This window comes from Aptenodytes patagonicus, chromosome 1 (assembly GCF_965638725.1).
Source record: "Aptenodytes patagonicus chromosome 1, bAptPat1.pri.cur, whole genome shotgun sequence".
Taxonomy (NCBI): domain Eukaryota; kingdom Metazoa; phylum Chordata; class Aves; order Sphenisciformes; family Spheniscidae; genus Aptenodytes; species Aptenodytes patagonicus.
In genome coordinates, this window is record NC_134949.1 from 205,184,615 (window position 1) to 205,204,702 (window position 20,088).

General features: G+C 42.5%; 1 protein-coding gene across 5 annotated transcripts in view; it reads left to right on the forward strand.

Annotated features, from left to right (window-relative positions):
- Positions 1-20,088, forward strand: part of ATP8A2 (ATPase phospholipid transporting 8A2) — a 339,748-nt gene that overhangs the window by 25,061 nt on the left and 294,599 nt on the right. For 3 of the 5 annotated variants that reach the window (XM_076328067.1, XM_076328071.1, XM_076328068.1), the window contains exons 1-2: positions 5,092-5,232; positions 17,123-17,267. In XM_076328067.1, coding sequence (XP_076184182.1) covers positions 5,163-5,232; positions 17,123-17,267 — 215 coding nt within the window. In that variant the 5' untranslated portion in view covers positions 5,092-5,162. Of the gene's footprint in view, positions 1-5,091; positions 5,233-17,122; positions 17,268-20,088 lie in introns of those variants that run through there. The other 2 variants (XM_076328069.1, XM_076328066.1) reach the window with 1 other exon arrangement.

The following is a 20,088-nucleotide window of genomic DNA, read 5'->3' on the forward strand; positions in this document are numbered from 1 at the left end:
GAATGTATGGAAGACTGACAGAAATCCTGTATTTAACTTCAAATTATTTTATAATAAGGACAGCTGCAAAGCTTTGAAAATCATTCTGTTTAGTACTGTTGAAAAGTCTGATCACTGGTAGTTTATACTTCTGTGCAATATGAAGTTATGTTAGAAATGTATAGTAACTCTGCAGTGACATTAGAGGATGGGAGTGATGCCTACTCTGTTTCATGTTTTTGATGGAAGCAGCTGTCAGCACAGCTAGATGAGTGTAATAGGAGTGGAAGCTTGAATGCAGAGCTAGTGGCAGCAGTACTGCTGTTAGGTGCAGTGATGTCTGCTCTGGCAGGTTTGGCCCACAAGGGCCAAAAAGGAGTTGAGGCAGGCTCTTCTGGGGAGTGTAGGCTACCTTAATGAGCAAAATCTGGGAGATGGAGAATGGGGAGGGGAAGAGGCTTGTGTTCTGCCTGATTAAGAATCAGCCTTTAAAAGTTTGTCTGTTCTGGTCCATAATCTAATGGCAAAAGATGTAATTAAAAGAAGAGGTGTATCCCAAAAGGGTATGGAATAATTGCTAAGGGATGTGGTTGGATTTGTAGGGAACAAAGGTCAGGAAGGATTAAGACTTACATGAGTTCTTAGGTCTGGGTTCCCGGGAACCCAAAGAGTTCAGAAATGAATTGTTAAGTGCTGTTGGTGAAATCTGTTACCTAAAGGCCCATTCAGTAATAAAATACTTAATGGTATCTGTGATGTGAAGAATAGCTCAATTTTATGAATGGTATGTCTTGGGTACCCACCTCTGATGTACGGATCGCGGAGGTAGGAATGCTGGAAACAAGTGGGAAGGGCCTGGTCCCTGTCATGTGCAGTTCTGCTGTGCTGCTGAAGTGCTGCACAGCTCTGACTCTTTACCTTAGCCAGCTGTGCCTAATCCCCTGGCTGCAAAAAAGGATACCTCTGGTGGTGGCTGGGTGTGCTGAGACTGAATGAATGCTTCTGAATTAGGTGGTTAGAGATTTCCTTGTGATGTGTTTATGTTGGTGACTATCGAAAATATTTGCTCTTAGCTGGTACTTCTTGAGTAAATCATTTAGCTGTGCATTCCTGGCATACCTTAGCATCTAGTTCTGATGATCAGGATAAACAAGATGATAAAAATCACAAGGTGACTTCAGGAGCAGATACAAATGTATATAATACTACAACTGATCTGGTACTTAGTCACTCTATGATTGTTAATAAGTTTGTTCAAGTGTGAGCTGAGGGGAAAGAATGTGGTAAGGAATCACCTGTCTTTCTGTTCTGTTTTTAAGTTTGTGTTTTCAATCAAGTCCTTCTAGTGCTTTCATGTGCATACTAAGTGGGATACTCAGTGAATGCTAAACTGGCAGAAAACTGAGGGAAGTGTACACAAAAACTGAAACTTATTTTCAAGTCTGCTATTACACCATGTCGTGGTTTAACCTCGGTTGGCAACTGAGCACCACACAGCTGCTTGCTCACTCCGTTCTCCCCATACCCCCCCATGGGATGGGGGAGGAAATTGGAAGAGTAGAAGTGAGAAAACTCGTGGGTTGAGATTAAAAACAGTTTAATAATTGAAATAAAATAGTAATAATATACAAAGCAAGTGATGCACAATGCAATTGCTCACCACCCACCGACTGATGCCCAGCTAGTCCCTGAGCAGTGGCCCCCCCGGCCAGCTTTCCCCAGTTTATGTACTGAGCATGATGTCACATGGTATGGAATGTCCCTTTGGCCAGTTTGGGTCAGCTGTCCTGGCTGTGCCCCCTCCCAGCTTCTTGTGCACCTGCAGCCTTCTCAGTTGGTAGAGCATGGGAAGCCGAAAAGTCCTTGGCTAGCTTAAGCACTGCTTAGCAATAACTAAAACATCGGTGTGTTATCAACATTATTCTCATACTAAATCCAAAACAGAGCACTATATCAGCTACTAGGAAGGAAATTAACTCTATCCCTGCCAAAACCAGGACATACCAGAATAAATGTTGGACTCAAAATGACTTGTACTTTGAATGTTATCACTAAACTTGATGCAAAAACATCTATTACATCAGGGCTGAGCTCTAACTTCAGCATTAAAGCAAATTCCAAGTACTTCCAGATTTCATGATACTTTTGATCAGCCTTATGTTGAGCCTCCAGCTCACTCTCAAGGTAGCACGTAGGGAGGTGAACCTGCATTGCAGAACAATCAAGCTGTGATTGCAGGCAATCCTGAAAATGTGATGTGTTTACTATAAAGGGTCAGGGGTGGGAAGATAATTTTTTTTAAAAGAACAAAAACAAGCCTCAAACCCCAAGACTCTGAACATCGTGATGCCCAAAAAAAGGTTTTGTAGCGTTTTGATGTCTGACACGTTTTTGTCAACGCCTGGAGCTGCCAGTACTAAGTTGCTGATACTCAGCATTGTGTGGAAGGATTTCCAATAATAAAAAGCAGTACTGATACAAGGCAGTACACAGTTGATGGTAAATATGCCAACAGTACTGGCCTAAAATGCCTCCTACTGTTCTTGACTATACTGTGAACATGGCTTATGTATGTTCTACTTGCTCTGAGAAATGCTCAGAGGGGTCTGCACAAGCCGTTGAAGGATGAAGCTGTAGGGGCAGACAAGTTTGGAGAGAATTTGAATGGTATCACTTTGCTTGATGAGAAGTACCGTTCAATTTGGGTGAGGAACGTGGGTTTTTATCTTGTACAATTTTGGAATAGTCACAAAAATCTTGGAGGTTAATGCTAAGCGTTTGTTGTGAGATACTCTTGTTTTATTGATGTTTTCATAAATAATGTGTAACAAGCTCATACTTGGCTTCAGGACAACAAAATAAAACTAGTCAATATAGAAAATGTCATGATAGCATGGTTAAGTCAGTCTCTCTACCCCCTCCACTGAGTATACTTGTCATATCTGTCTATTATCTCTGTCAAGGAAAAAATAAGCTATCTTGAAAAACTTGAAGTTGTAGTACCAGTGCAGTGTAAGCGTTTGGATGAGGCTTTTTGTCTTTGAAAAGAAACAACATAACAAAGTTGAGAGTGATCTGATTGTATACTAGTATAATCCCTTAGTTTGACCGAGGGCTATATCTGCTATAGCAGATTTCTGTCCCAAATACATAGCTCAGGCTTACTGATCCAAAGGTGTACTTCTTGTCTGGGGTGTGTGTGTGAGTATAAGCTACCAAGTTTGGAAATATCTGAGGGGGGCTTTGTTAGGGAGTGTGCAGTACAAATCTTTACATAAAAAGTACTGCAGCTAACTTGTGTTGTGCTTTCATCTAGAACAATGTTAGGCAGATGTTACCATGACCATACATTTCAGCAGCAGCTGAGCCTTTGAAATAAGGTGGATTCAGGGGTGGGCATGATGGCTGTGATGCGATGGTAGAGAATAAGTGGAGCCCAGGACAGAAAGCAGTCGACACCTTGCCAGACCAATTCTGGGCCTGGCCAGTCTGGTGCTATTGGCTTACTCACCTCTAGATATGATAATGGTGCCTCTGCTGTCAGATCTTGCTGGCCTGGAGAAGGTGAGATAAGCAGCTCTGGTTCAAGATAAGTCATTCATATGCTCTATAATAGGGAACTGCTAATCTAGGCTAGCCTAGTCAGCTGGTGACCTTTCACCATTTTTTAATAAGAAAAACAGTACAACTATATGCAGAGGACAAACAGATACAATACTGTCTGCTCATGGATTCATCTGTGTAAGGGATAGATAAGGTTCTCAAACATTGTTCTAGGATGTTTTCCTCATCCATTATGCAATGTGTTTCCCTAATGAAAGCTGGATAAGAGCAACTAAAATTTTGAGTTACCTTCCTCTCCTGAGGAAAAAGCACTTACTTGTAGCTAGTAGTGTCTTCTGTGGTTTCCTGTCACTGTCTTGCTCATAAATATTTGATACCCTTTATGTGATTATCTCTTGCCAACCATAGTTGTGCTAATTGCCAGGTGATGTTCTGACTTTCTGCTCCACCCAGCTTCTAGTCTATGGTAAGAGATGGACTTGATAACACCCCTCACATCTGCAGCCTGGCTTTGCACAGGCATAAACAGAACTAAACTCTGAAATTGATGGTGTAATGTTAGTGTGCTGGTAGCTTCAGAAAGACTGAATGGACCAAGCTGTGGCTGGTGGTTAACAGTCAGTGATGGTTCTTGCCTTCTTTCCCCGCTAATGCGGTCTGGCTTTCTCAGAGCACGCAGTTGTCCTAGCATAACTGTACTCCCTTGCTAAAAATAGCCAATGTATCACTGAAGTGGGCCTGACAGCCACAGGGAAATGTTCTGCAGATCCAATACTTCATTGGGATGGTAACTTCAGATACAGGCCGAAAAGCCAAATCCTTGCCTCCTCCTACGGCCGTCTTCTGAGGCTTTAAGCATGCTGCTGATGTTTCCTTCTCTATTCCCCATCCAAAAAGCAAACGAATAGTCTGGAGGGGAGACAGGACTTCCAGGGAGGAAGAATCCTGAAAAGCTGCTATAAGGGCCCTGTAAGTAGATGTGACTGTAAAGAGAGGCTTATACTAATGGGGTTACTACAGGTGAAAAGAAAATGAAAACTACTTTCCTTTCTTAAAGGAGGGGGATTTTTATTAGCTGAAGTGATAGCTAAATTCATTTTTAACCTTTTACATTTGAGACCCAAAATACTTTGCCATTAAACCTGTTCAGAGGCAAGAAAAAGTAAGTCTAAAAAATAATCCTTTATATCTGCAAAGATGAATGGATCTCATGACCTGTAACATCACAGATAGCATCTCCAGCGGGAACAGAACTTGAGTTCTACAGTATCTTTCTGTTAGGATTTCACTTGAGAAATTGTGCTTTGAAACCTGGTATGGGGGGGATCAGAGTCCAGGAACTGGGCAGATGGTGGTTTCAAGTTCTGAAATACAGGATGATACTGAATTCCCCTTTTTTGCAGAAATGTATTAGAATGTTCCAGTGAAAGCCACAGCTGTCTCTTTGTGCATGGGTATACACAGGCACCTACTGCACACTTTCCTTCTGTGAATCCAATGCGGAGCAGTTGGAAAGTGCAAAACATATATTTCACAGATTACCATGGGGATCACTTTAATCAGCTTTGAGACCTGCTAATGCTGTAGAGATCTTTGAAGGACTACTGCTGTTCATCTTCATGCTGCCAGTGCAAGAAGGAATGAACGTCATGTCTCTGTGCCGTCGCTGGAAGAGATGCTTCTCTCTAGGTAACTGTACAATGGGCAGCTGCTTTTGTTGTGCATTACACTGAACTGTGGCTGGACAGAATTAAGAACAAGAGCTTTGGGAATGCTTTAGAGCAAAAGGTCAGTAGGTATTCAGTCAATCTTTCTAATCTAGCATTGGCTAGAAGCCAGTGTTACAGGCCTCTGGGCTTTTAATAGAAGAATGCAGATAGCTTTACATCATGAGCATATAAATGGGAAAAACATATCTTTTTCTTGTTTAAATTGTTCTCTTGGAAATCAAGATCAGCTGTGCCTTGCAGCTGATATGCTTAAAGCTGTTAGTAAATTGGTATAGGAACAGATGCATTACAGAAAGGAGAAAAGCACTTGGTGCCAGAATACTAATAGAATTATGATGTGCCAAAGATATTTTTAGCTTCAACCAATATTAATACAGGGAAACAAGCCTCAAAGGTGGGAGGAGGGAGGGTTGTAAGTGCTCTGTTCTAATGATTAGCTGTGACTGTCAGTTGTGCTAAGGAGATTTCTGATGTCTGTTTTTGAAATATTCTACTAATCACCTAACATCCACTGTGCTTGATAGCTATATACATGGCTCACAAATAGGATTACTAGTCATGGTTATCCAAGGTGTATCTGACAAAAGTGCTAGAATTCCAGGATCTTCCTTGAGCAGTGGAATTAATCAGAGGAGGGATGCTTGTTCTTGTTCAAAGTATAAGAATCCAGTTTAGCTGTAACTTCTGCCACCTCATGTTGACTTTTTAAAATTGCTTTAACAATCAAATCTCTGATAAATTGCAGGAACTGCAAATGATAGTGGAAGAAGGGAGTAGAATTGCCATTGTGCATTGTCAAATGCAATGGCTTCAGTGTTAATTTAAGTTTTTTCCTTTGTCCAGGAAGACTTCTTGAGCTGAAAATTCAAAAGGAACTTCTTAGTAAAATGGTCTTCATCTCAGAGGCTGAAAGTGCATGCAGAATAGACACAGTGTGTGTTTTCATGTGTTTGCACCGTGGAATCTGCATTTGCACTTCTACATAAAATGCTTCTAAGTCTTATGTTAAATAAGGAGCTACAAATCCAGTGTCCTCCAAACTGTCTCAATGCTGAAGACTTGTTCGGTGCATTCTAATGTAGGCAAATGTGTCTTGAGTTTGACTGACAGTTGGTAGGCCATGTTAATCCAGGAATTAAAAAAAAAATTGTGAAAAGAGCAGAGAAATATTGATGTGTGACAACACCAATAGGTGAGCAGAAACATAGTTTCCCCAAGTCTCAAAACTCTGTAACCCCAAACAGGGAACACTAGTGCTTGCTATATCAAGTTCTCTCAGAACAAATGCTTCCATTACCTCCTTCAAAGCTGCCTTACTGGTGCTTCTTATGGGGCTTGTTAAAGTTCTGTGCTGTTAGTTGGAAAAAATTATGACAAATTTCTTGTAGGATACCTTGGTGCCTTTATAATATTTGCTAAGTTGTTGGAAACCTGGAGCATATGGAACTCATAGGTAGTTTTCAGAGTTGAATATGAGAAATACCAATTGTTTAAACAAGCTCTTAGAAAACCTATTGCACATGAAGTGTTTGAATTTGGACTTGAGGGGTTTCAGGGACAGCTTGGGAGGCTCCTCTGGCTTACTGGAGCTACACTTCTTGCCTATTTAACATTCTGGTGTTGAACAGTAGCTGCTGAAGCTGAGTAGTCAACTTTTTGTGAGGCTATTAGATCTAATTTATCTGCTGCCTGAAATTTATTTTTTCAGGCCCCAGATGAATCACTGATTCTCATAAATCAGACAAAGTGTTGTATACCAGAAAAAACCTGCTTGAAGTCCAGGTTATGGTGACAAGCTGCTAGCAAATACACAAGTGGGTTTGAAGAACAGCTAAGGAAAGAATGGGACAGGAGTGAAGCTTCTAGAAAGGCCATTTTTGTCCAATGCAGTATAGGAACTTAAAAACAACAGCAAACTACTTGTTTTAACTGGTGTCAATTACTAGTGCCCTTAATGTTTTTGTAAATTTAGTCTGGAAGCTGGGGCAGGGGAAGAAGGGACTAACTGCTTTTTACTTACCAGTGATACAGGTTCAGCCTTGGAATTTAGCTGACAGTTGTGGCTATGAAGCATGAGGCAGAATAAGAATAGATAATGTTTGTCTCATGCAGCTTTATTAGCTCAGCATTATCAGCAGAAGCTGCTTGTTTTTGACATTAAGTGAGTGGGTACAAAATGACTTCGGAGATGGAGGAGAGATATTTTAGGCAAACCTCTTGTGGTCTTACCAAGGCTGCATATGAGGATTGTTAGATGGAATAGAAACATCATGCCTTTATTTTGCCATTCAAAGAAGCAAAAAAAAAATGCACCAAGGAGACCTTAACTCAGACCACAGGTAACCTTAGGCACTTTTGCTGTCCCATACCTGAGTATTCTGCCAACTCATTTTTGCTTTGAATAATGTGGCTGTCCACTATTCATACAGAGGGAAGTGAATTTTATTGGGTGGACCTGCTTCTTATCCCTTGCCTCAGTAAGAGTTCTGCTCTGTCTCTTGGAATACACAGTATTTGTATATGAGCATGCATCTGAATCTTCTCTGTACATAGTTTCTGCTAAACTGTATACTCTGCTCCTGCAGTAGCATAATCCTGGTTGCTGCTTTTTTAGTTCTCTGAAGCGTCTCTAGCATTCTGCTAGGAATCTGGTCTGTTCGTTAGTGACAACATTTAGCTGCTGCACCCAAATGAATTTGAGTGTATGCATCAAAATCCAGGCTCCAGCTGTCTGCTTGTGGCATGCAATTCCATTCACAATCTGATCAAGGCTGGTCTTCAAAACAAGCTGTGTTTTGTGCCTTGAACTTCGTGGAGTTAAGAACCTCCTAGTTAATAGTTTCTGAATAATCTTAAAGACCTTTCTCAGTGTTGTCGAATTTAGCTTAAATCGGGGATAAACACAAGAAAGAAGCAACTTAACTTCACAAGGCATATACTGTTCCTGTTCAGGCTTATATTAACAGGGCTAAGCAAACAGAGTTCTTGTTCTCCTCATTTCTGTAATCCCAACAGTTGCTTTTGTATCAGCTAAGGCTACAAGAAGTCTTTCACAAATGTGTATGCTTCTAGTCACCTACTATAAGTGAGAGCTACTGATGCTGTGTCTATTAACACGATCGTTCAATCACCTATTAACTATTGATCCATCGATACTATGAGTATCTCTGCATCTATCATAACACTGCAGTTCTTCTGTAGCTACATCTCACTGGCAAATCAGTCCTCCTTGGATTGACCAGTATATCCAAGCTTTTCTTTTGGCTTAGCTGAGCTCCCAATTTATAGCAGTACTTCTTGCACTGATGTAAGCTGCATGTAGCTCTCTAGTCTTCAAAGTAAGCAAGCACAAACTAGTGGCCACTTATTTGTCTTGTGGTTTTGACTGATTAAATGAAATTATCCCCCAAATCAGTCTCAGAGTAGGTTGACAAGTGACCTCTTTCCAGCATGACAGCTTCTCTCACAGAGAGAAGCTTGATAGAAGCTCCTCCTGCATGGCAGCTTCTCTTGCAGAACAATTCACTATCTACTCTTATAGGCAACTACTCTTGAGTTTTAAGCGACTTTTGAAATCCGTGAGCATTATCACATTGGTAACTTTCCTGCCCAACAATAGCCGCCTTAGTCTTGTTAACTTTGATAATCTGTACATGTTGTATAGCTATGAAGAAAAAAAGGAGAGAAGTTACAGACCTGTGTCTGTTTAATTTCCTTTGTGATATCTGAGTTAGCTTGATTGACAACTTTTTCCTTGCATCTTGGAATTCAGAAGATAAGCTTCCTTTGCTCAGTCCTCTCTTGTCATGCTTCTGAAGCCCCCCTTTTGGGGGCTACTGTCTTCGTCTGAGTCAATTTCTTTACTGGTCTGTATCTAGCACAGAAAAAATCCTATCTTCAAATCTGATTTTCTGCTGTGCATAAAATAGCTTTTCTTCCTTGCTGTGCATCTTTAAAACATCTGCTACAAAGGTATGGATGCCTTTTGGTGTTCTGACCTGAACAGAGGGGTTATCTGAGAGCTTTAAGTCCCACTGTCCCAAGTTTCACTTGTAGTAGGACTGTTCCATAGCAATCTCAAATTGCTTGACCTGAACACAAGGTTTTTCCGCTATAGCTTTAGCTGTTGACAGACATAAATTCAGGTTAACTTTTAAGAATAAGATCTTGTGAAAGAACTCTAATCTGATGTTTTGCTCGCTCAGTATCCTGGTAGTCCTGCTGGAAAATGCAACTACCTAAAAATAAAAAACCAAAACAAAAATTACAGGCATTTGGAGAATGTACCTACCAGTTAGTGTCAGAACTGAGTTCACTTTCAACTTTTCTGTTTTTTATTTTCTCTAGCCTGTAAGAAAAACAGTACCTTCCCTGGGACTGTATATAATGCTGCTTGTGTGTCTTACTGCGCAAGCTGGTAACTGGAGGGGCTTGATCTGAGTAGTGACCCAATTACTGAAATGCTAATGCAGACATCTAACTGTACTAATTTGTTGTCCGCTTTGCTAGTGTTGCATGGTGGCAAACATTTAATCCTATTAGTGTAAAAGGCCCATTGCAGGGTTTCTAATGCCTGGAATGATGGAGATGAAGGGGTAGCTCTTGCTTCCAGCATCACAAGCCTTTCCTGATGATACTCTGAAAGTTGCATACATGTGTTCTCTCATGTATTGTGTATATTGTAGCTAGCAACCATCTTCTGTCACTAGAATTTGTCATGGCCTCCTTGTTATCCATTCAGAAGCACTGAATGTTAGTATTCTAGTCTAAAAAGATATTAACTGATTATGCTTAGCCCTCATGTTAGCAGAACTGACACCATTCTGGTTTTAGGTAACTCTTTGCCACCTAACCTGATTAGACATTACTAGAGCAGAAGCTCAGTGCTAGTGAATTCCTAGGCTAAAATATATAGTACTTTACTCTCTGCTCCTTTTTCTTACTCATGATTTGCATTCCTGTGGAAATCTTATACTTGTTACTATCACATATAAAAGATCATTCTTAGTAAATGTCCTCTACAGGAGTTCTGGCTGGCTTCAAACCCCAAGGAACTCCCTTGGGAAAGCTGAGGAAAGGTATCCTCTTCCCCTCTGCTTTATAACTGCCTATTAAAATTGACAAGATTGTTCATATTTCCATGATCAAAGTTAACTGAATATCAGACTCTTTAACTGTACCTGCTGAAAGCTTTAAGTTAGAATCATTAAGGTTGGAAAAGACCTCTAAGATCATCGAGTCCAACTGTCAACCCAACACCACCATGCCCACTAAACCATGTCCCTAAGCACCACATCTACATGTCTTTTAAATACCTCCAGGGATGGTGACTCCACCACTTCCCTGGGCAGCCTGGTCCAATGTTTAACCACTCTTTCAGTAAAGACATTTTTCCTCACGTACAATCTAAACCTCCCCTGGTGCAACTTGAGGCCGTTCCCTCTCATCCTATCACTTCTTACTTGAGAGAAGAGACTGACACCCACCTCGCTACAACCTCCTTTCAGGTAGTTGTAGAGAGCGATGAGGTCTCCCCTCAGCCTCCTTTTCTCCAGGCTAAACAACCCCAGTCCCCTCAGCTGCTCCTCATAAGACTTGTTCTCCAGACCCTTCACCAGCTTTGTTGCCCTTCTCTGGACACGCTCCAGCACCTCAATGTCCTTCTTGTAGTGAGGGGCCCAAAACTGAACACAGTATTCGAGGTGTGGCCTCACCAGGGCCGAGTACAGGGGCACGATCACTTCCCTACTCCTGCTGGCCACACTAGTTCTGATACAGGCCAGGATGCCATTGGCCTTCTTGGCCGCCTGGGCACACTGCTGGCTCATGTTCAGCCGGCTGTCAACCAGCACCCCCAGGTCCTTTTCCAACAGGCAGCTTTCCAGCCACTCTTCCCCAAGCCTGTAGCGCTGCATGGGGTTGTGGCTGAAGTGCAGGACCTGGCACTTGGCCTTGTTGAATCTCATACAGTTGGCCTAGGCCCATTGATCGATCCAGCCTGTCCAGGTCCCTCTGTAGAGCCTTCCTACCCTCGAGCAGATCAACACTCCCGCCCAACTTGGTGTCCTCTGCAAACTTACTGAGGGTGCACTCAATCCCCTCATCCAGATCACCGATAAAGATATTGAGCAAGACCGGCCCCAAAACTGAGCCCTGGGGAACACTGCTCGTGACCGGCCGCCAACTGGATGTAACTCCCTTCACCACAACTCTCCGGGCCCGGCTGTCCAGCCAGTTTTTTACCCAGCGCAGAGTACACCTATAATCTTACACTTGAATACTGTAGAAGTTTTCTAAATTCTAACAAATAAAACCTTAATGCTGTTCATCAAGTTTTCACATGAACTGGTTATAACTCAAGGTTAAGGTATCCCAGTCCTGGTGGGAACAATGCTTTCCTGGAGGACCTGGTAGCTGAGTTTGTGCCCTGTATCTCCTGTGAGAGTGTGCCGTGCTCTGCCTGTTTGAACTCTTACCTTTATGCACTTTTAGATTCACTTTCAAGTGCACTGCTGTTGAACAGTGAAGGAAGCAATGAAATCGTGCAAGAAAGAATGTGTTTCAAGTAAAACCAATTCAGCCAAGCTTCAAAGCCACTGTTTATATATGAACTTGTTGACAATTCTCAACTGCAGAACCTCTCATTTGGTATCATTTTGGTACTTGGTTTGTGAAGATAATCCTGTGAAAAGGATGTTATCCCCAGAAAGTGGTGGTGAGTCACTGTGTCTGGGGTGGCTTGTTAGAGCAAACTTTGTATTTTGGTGCAGGCAAAAGTCAAACTTGTCTGCTACCTCTATAGTGGTCTTAGCAAACTGAACATTTGAGAAGTTAACTCCTTTCTTTGAGTCTAAGCCTGTAACAATAACACCACGTGTTCTGTAAATGACAAAGTTTGGAGGCTTTTGGTGAAGCTCTTTTAAGCTCTGAGGAAAGCTGTCTTTCAAATGTCTCTGAAAACTGCCACTTAATACAGTTGGGGGGACACAAGGAACTCTGTACAACTACTTAAACTTTGACTTTTGACTGTCTAAGCTTAGAATTGCAGAGTAGTTGAAGTTAAAAAGGACCTCTGAAGACCATAGCCCAACTCTGCTCAAGTGGGGTCACTTCTTTAGTTCAGTGCCCTTTCTTCTACTAGATTCTAGTCCTTCAAACAGTGTGCAAAACTGGTAGGATGATTCTTGGCTGTGACCCTTAGTACTGCTTTAGGTTCTAAACTTGATGTGATGAAGCCTGTCTGGTGAACTTCTCCATTACAAACCTGCTGTTTCTCATAGCTTGTGGCTCTGCTGTCTTGATGAGGTGCTTAATTGCTCTATTATCACTTGTTCTTAAAAATGTTAGAGCAATCAAGCACCTCACCAAGATAAGGACAGAAGTAGTAACTAGCTGGCTAATCTATTTAAGTGATACAGTTTCAGTAAGAGTTCTCCTGTGACTTCTGACAGTTGGCAAGCATGCCAAGTGACTCATCTTTAAAAACATTACAAAATTCACAACACTTTATTTACTCAATCATAGAGAAGCTATGATTATTACTGAGCAGACGTTAAGGAGACAGATATACATGGAAAATGTCATCTTTGCAGGCCCAGTGAAGTAAGAGTATTAAACTATAATTTGTTGCTTTTCAAGTGATAACAAATGCAATGTGAATTTGTCAGGGCATCAAGCCTGGTTTCTCTTAATGATGAGACAAAGCTATAAAATCACTTGATATTTTTGTCAAGCTTTAATCCCATCTCTTTTTAGAAAATAAACTTGTTAAATAGTGTGAAGTAAGAGCCTTGAAGAAACGAATGGGCTTTATAAAAGGGAGTATATAACTGAAGTCTGACTCATGGAACTTGTAAAGCACAGCGGGAAATGTATTAGACTGCAGCAGTGTCTCATGCCTCAGAGTTGAAGCCAGATGTATTGGACACTGTTTATGGAACTTAGATCCTTCAGAACTTAAAAATGGGTAGTAATCAATGTTTTACTCTAGTGATCATGTTTTACTGGCTCTTTAGTACTTTCACAGAATACCTATGGGTAGACTAGCTTGTAAGTATGTATCCTCTGAAGTTTTTTTAATGTCAAGCTCTCTTGTTTACTTTTTGATGTTTTTTTCTCTACTGAAGTCTACTGAGACTCTTCAAGGTTTCTTTCCTGAAGACAAGTGGGAATAATCATTTAATGACATGTTTTGATTCTGTTCTGACAACTTTTGGCCAGTATGAAAATTCTGCTTTCCCTTTTCCCTGAAGTACAAGTTACCAGGCTGAGAGCAGGGTAGGTGGTGACACTGGCAATGGATTTTCATGATTTGGGGGGGTGGGGCAGAATACTGGGAAGAGGACTAGGAAGACCAACAGCAGAGCTCAGGAGGTGCAAGATGAGCCAAATGGCATCTTCAGCAAGTGAAGAGAGCTGCCCTACTAGCACACCAAAACCATGATAGGTTATTCTTGTAGAATCAGCTTCCTTTTATCAAACTGTCTTGACTTCTAAACATCATGCTTACAATGAATTTAGTCATTTATATACAGGATATAAGTGTGAGGTCATACAGACTTAAGATCGATGTAGCTAGAAGATCCAAACTCTGATGTAGCCTGTTCATTTAGTATGTTTAGCTATGAGGTACAATGGTCTACCATTAATATGCTCTTTGAAGCATGAACAGTTTTATCAAAAATAAATTGCATAGCAGTGTTGCAAGTCCTTAGGCAAATAACAGAGAAGATGCAGGTCTTGTGGAAGAGAAACCTTCCTAGAGTGAAAAGTTGGTCTGCCCTGAAGTGAAGTAAATGAGTCTGATCCCTTTGGATACAGGGAAGTAAATGCTGCTGAGTAAGAGCTACTCAGAGTTCAGTTTTAAGTTCCACCACTGCTGGAGGTGGTCAAATCTGCTGTCTTTAGTGTCAAATCCACTGCTGGACAAATGGTGCTGTCTTTATCCATAGCCTTTCTCAAACAAGGAGCAGAGGTGAAGTTGCTTTCATGTGGCTGAAGCGATGGTCTGCATGTGGTCAGGTCTCCTTGAGGGGAATGCCTTTCTGAAGGTGGTGTAGCCTCTGGCACTGCTGCCCACCGGGAGCCTCTCAGAAGCTCAGGGCTCCTTAACCTTTCTAAATGCAGGGAAGGAGAGCATCTACAGCCAGTAGCATAGGTCACTGTGTCTGCAGGCTTCTGGGTGCGATCTGCTTAGTAACAGGGGAGGGAGGTGGAATCATTCCTGATGGGCAGGATTGCTGGATAATCTTCCAAAGTGAGGCTTATTCCACTAAGAGTTGAAGCAGCTGACTTGAGCCACTTTCAAATATGAAAACCACTTTAGAACAGCTGTTTCTACATGCTCACAAGTCTGCTTTGAAAATATTTCAGTGCATCTAAAGAATAAGGCAAATGCTACTGTCCTTGGAGCACCTATCTTGGAGAGAGCAGCCAAGAGCGTAGTGCATTAAGTAGACCTAAATACCTCTGAACTTTATCAGCTGTATTGATTTGGTTAATCCTTAAAGTTGTGGGACAGCTTCATGATATTTGGCAGTGAACTAGTAAGCAGGAAGATTTCAAGTATCAGAGGTAGTCATGAAAAAGTGAAACAAATAAAGTCTTTGGGGGGAAAAAAATCCACAATTTTTACAGCGTGTTTGTTCTAGAATAATTGCATTTCTGTTTGGGAGCTTGACTAGCAAAACAGATGAAAGCTGCTTCCTTGCACTTAATGCTCTTAAGAGTACTGTTGTTTGATCTTCTTTGCAGTTACACAACATGAAATCAATGGGAAAGAACAGCAAGTATCCAGTAGTGCTTTTAGCTCTATTTTTCTGAAGGGGAAAATACCCACTCAGCAAGGTCCTCTGTGTTATGGCAAGCTTCTTCAGGCTGAGTAACCTAATATAGTATTATAATGGCATAGTCTTGCATAATGTATAGTCTTGCATATTTCACTTCCTAAATTTGTCCTTTTTCATAAAGTAAATACTAGCAATTTGGCATATTTTTGCTGTCTGAATTAGTGTCAAGTGAAATGAAAGAAAATCAATTAATTAGCCTTACACTTACAAGTTCAGCTTAGTGTCTCCAAAGTATGAATTCAGATGTGCAACACTTGCCTTGGGCAAGAGACAGTGCTGTTGAAAGCATATGAGTTTGTTAATTACATTAGCTTTACTGACCAGCTAGTAGCATTGCAAAGGTGTGTGGGGTTTTTGTATACTGGACTATATTGTAAGATGAATGGGTAATGTTGCCCTCCAGTGGCTAACGTCTAGAGGATACAGAGCCTATTTGCACTTGCAGTAAAGAATCAATGATACGGAAAGTCTGGGATTGTAAGAGTAGGATGTTAGCTTAGACCTATAGTTTATTTAAAAAAAGACAAGTACTGGTAATGTGTGAGAACTTAAGTGTTTAATATATTAAGGTTATATTAGGACTGAAGTTTTTCCCTCAAGCTGTAGTTAAGAAGGATATAACTTGAGGGGGCTCTCCTCTATTCATTGAAAGTGTCCTTTTTAGCCATTGTCTGATCAGATTAGTTTGTTGCAGTATGGTCTTAGCTTTGTACAGAAATAGCTGCTGGATTTTGCTTTACAGTAGTTGCTTCTTAGTGTTATCTTATCTTTTGAATGGACTTTTCAAATAACCCTAAAATAACACTTTTACTAGATTCTTATGAAACAAGTTGTCTTATTCTTGTCTAGAACCACCTGTGCTAGCTTGTAAATCTGTGGCTTATTTAAAAAACTTTAATAATCTAACTTTAATAATTTAATTTAATAGATTTACAGGTCAAGTAATGTCAAGTATCTTCATGGCTCAGAATGGAAGGGGAAAGCAGTAAATCTGTCTCCAACAGCTTTGGTAATATTTTGAGGCTTGACGGAGGAAATAGCTAGCTTCTTTCCCTTGTATTTTGGCTTTCTTTTAATGCAAAGCTAAACAGTGCTTCATAGGACTCAAGTCACTCCAGACCAGTTGGAGATGAAAATGACTTTAAATCAAAGATTTCAGCTTTGAAGCTGTAGGTGTAAAGCAAAAAGATTTTGCTCTTTTCAGTCTAAAACTGAGTCTTATCTTTGAGAACAAACTCTCTCCAGCCAGCCCCAGCCGTGGCCACGCTGTACGGGATGCTCGGTGGGTAGTGCCACAGGCAGAAGGCAGCTTGCGGAGCGGACACGTCTGTAACTTGCCGTGCCCGTGGCGGCCTGGGCGAGATCAGGCAGGGATGTGTTGCTCCGCGCATGTGGATTTAGGGTCGGACGCACGGGATGCGGTGCGTGCGGATAGGTAACACCAAGGAACTGAACGGACTTGGAGCCCCGCGGCGGGCGTTACTCCCGCTGGCTGTCCGCAGTCCCTCCTTCACCTCGCGGGCTGTCCCGCGCCGGAGCCTGCAAAGTTTGGAGGCGGGGAGGATCCCCACCGCGGGGGGCACCGGCCGCCGGCCCCTCGGCTCCCGCCAGCCGGCTCTTGGCGGGAGCTGTTCTGCGCCGGTACCGGCCGGCCCGGCACAGGCGGTGGCGCTGCCGCCGCCGCGGGGCCCGGGGCGGGCGCGGCGCTCCCGGGGGCGGCGCGGGGTCTGCGCCCCTCCCCGCTGGGCGGGGGGCGCGGGCTTCGGCGCTCTCCCCACTGCCAGCTGGCTCCGGGCGGGCTCTGCCGCCCTCTCCCCGGCCATCCATTATTTATCAGCCTCCGCCGTGGTAAACACTGGGGAGGGCGCACCCGCAGCCGCCGCTCGCCGTCCGCCCCCGGCGCCGCCCCGCCGGGAGCTGCCGCGGCCCCGGGAGCTGCCGGCCCCGCTCCGGCGCGTGCAGCACCCCACTGACCGCCTCTCCTCTGCGCTCTCCTTGCAGGACCTGTCTGTTCCCCCTCGGGCTATAAGAAGGCGGATGATGAGATGTCCGGAGCCACGTCCTCGGCGGATCTGGACGAGGCACCAGCCCGCACCATTTACTTGAACCAGCCCCAGCAGAGCAAGTTCCGCGACAACTGGGTCAGGTACGGAGCGGTCCCCCGCTTCTCCCCTTCCCGGCGGCAGCCTGCACGCCCCGCAGCTGTGGGCAGGGAGGGCTCTGGGCCCTCTCCCTGTCTCCTGTCCCTGCCCAGACCTGGTTTCAACACAGTAAGTTCTGCTTCTGCCGAGGCAGTGGGGTTTGCTGGCCGGAGTGGGTGCCAGGGTCTGGATAGCAGTACAGGGGAGAGGCAGCAAGGAGGGATCCAGCAGCAGCAAGGAGTAAGCTTCTCGTATCAACAGTAGTGAGAGCCAGGAGCTCATAGAGCTGCATGGGTGAGACACATGAAAAGGTCTTCACTTGCAGCTCTAGTAAGGCCACTGAATTTTGGAATAACGAGACCTAATCCAGTACTGTTGGACACAAAGGTTAACCCATGAAAATCTATTGTGAGATTTGGATAGAACTGGCTGTATAAGCTCTGTAGAGTTTTCTCTTGAAAAGTAGCAGCATACAGTTGTAAGAATAATTAGACTAAGTGTAAAAGAAAAAAGTATAGGAAAGAAAAAATGAAAGTAAGTTTAATAGGACAAGAATAACTACAGAGTTTACAAACTCACATCCCCATGCATACAAGGCTATGGTCCGCTTTTGTTCTTTAATTGAAGACCAAAGGGAATTTTCTTTGGCATTTGGAGCCTTCCGTTGTGGCATGTGTGTTTAAGATTTCTGTTGGTATGATTATTGCTGTTACTGCAGTTTAGGAACATGAATAATGTGCACTGAAACATGGAGTATAAGGATGCATAACATAAGTTGTGGCAGTGCTTGCCACACTTGCCCTGGGTTAGCTAGGTGAACAGATGGCTCCTGTTATGACTAAGGAGGAGTGTTATTTAGCAGTCTTCTGTTTGTTAATGCAGATGTTTGGGTTATTGTTTAAAGAACAGTTTACACAATGAGTGCCTTTATGAAAAGAGAGGGACCTTATATCCTGCTGAAATGATGATTGTGTGTTATCGAGGGCAATTCTAAGAATATCCTCTGGAAGGATGCTGATGTTCTGGGTAGTGCAGCAACTTATTTATACAGGATTTTCTCCTCAACTTTGACTTATATATTTGTCTAGGAAAGTCTATGGTTTAGGAGCAGTTAAAATGACAGATTTTCTTAGTGTCTTGCTTTTTCTATGTGGGTAGCAACATTGGATGTTTTCTCACTTCATTTTTTTTTTTCTTGACTAATTATGAGCTGAGTTTGGCTATTTTCTCTAGATAGGCTACTTGTGCTTTTCCTGCTTCACAGAAAGAAAAGTGGGGAAGGGAGGGTTGGCAGAATCTGTAGTTTAAGTTTTCCTGAAGGATTCTGTTCTGATATGGCTTAATCTTATAAAAAAAGTGGTGTGTGAGACTGCCACCAAGAACTTGTTCCTGATAGCCCTGTTGCCAATACCTGAGCAAGCTGTTGTGTCCAGCTCGCTGTCTGGAAGCCATTTCCTAGTAGCTGCAAGTTTTTTTCAATAGCTTTTTTTGCAGCTTTGCCCCCTGAAAAGGGCAGCTTGAGTCATGAGGAATACTGGTGTGTGAGGGATAGGCCAAAATGCAGGTAGCGTGATGGGAAAGTAGAGGTGTTTGCATTGCCTTATTAGGAATGTTAGCTCCTTAGTGTCATTTAGAAATTAAGTTCACTTTATAATAACTTGCTCCTGCTCAGTAAGAAAGCTTTGATCTCTAACTTTTAAAAGGGTGATAGGCTTTGGCTGTGTTCTCTCCATCCTCTGGATTAGCTTTCTTCCCTCAGCCCAGTGGGAATGAAGGCAAAGGTGACTTGAGCTTGTAATAGCTGAGTAAGGGTGCCTTGTGTGGAGTATGAGTGGTGGTTTATTTACTCACTTGTCTATGTATATTAGAGTTTCTCTTGGGGAACTGCAGTTCTGTATTGTTCTTGGACTTTCTTACTGTGTCCAGCTTCTGGATTTCTCAGTGCCGTTGTATTTGAAGACTTTCTGTCTCCATAGGAAGCAGCGGTGTACCACAGCGCAAGGCGCTGTGTAAATGGGTAAGCACCTGTACAATAAGGGCTTACGAAAAATTAAACTGAAGGAGATGATAATAAAACAGTGTTGTAAATCATGTGACTTCTGACTGTAATTTTTTTGGTAGTCATTAAGGATTCTCTGAAAACAGTGGGAACTTGTGGATGTTCATAGGAAGTTTTCCAAATTAAGGGGTAGCGTGGAATAGCTTGCTCAAAGCTAAGAAAAATACAGCAAGAAATGGAGGTGCAGAGGGTTGGGGAGGGTAGGTCGGTGGTATGGCTTTTTGTTTAAGATGTTCTAAGCATCTTGAGCTTTTTAACTTTCCTGCAGGGAGTTAAAAGTGAATTCCTATGTCTGTTTGTGGGGAGCAAAAGGAAAAAAAACATTGTTACTTACCACTTTTTAAAATTTTGCACAAGTTAAGCAAAATTGGTAATTCCCTAATACCACTTCTAAATAGTATATATAGTGCTATTGTAAAAGCTAAGTGGATGGCAAGATGGGGTGAGGCTCTGATACTTCCAGAAGTCTTAAAGTTTGAGTGTGAAGATGTAGAAGGAAGAACTGTTCTCTATTTTCTTTTTCTTTCCCCAGGCCTTCTGGTGTAAATAAGTGAGATTATGAGAACTTGTAGAGCAATGGCTAGTTTTTTTAATCTTCAAACTTTGTCACAAACTATTTCAAAACCTAGTGCTGTAAAACTTTGTGTTGTAGGCTGGATTTAGCTTGGTCCTTTACATGTGCATATATATGGCTGTCACCATTCTTTATTACACTGCTGCAGCAGCAATTCCTTCTGTAGGAACATGTCTCTTCTACCTGCATTAGA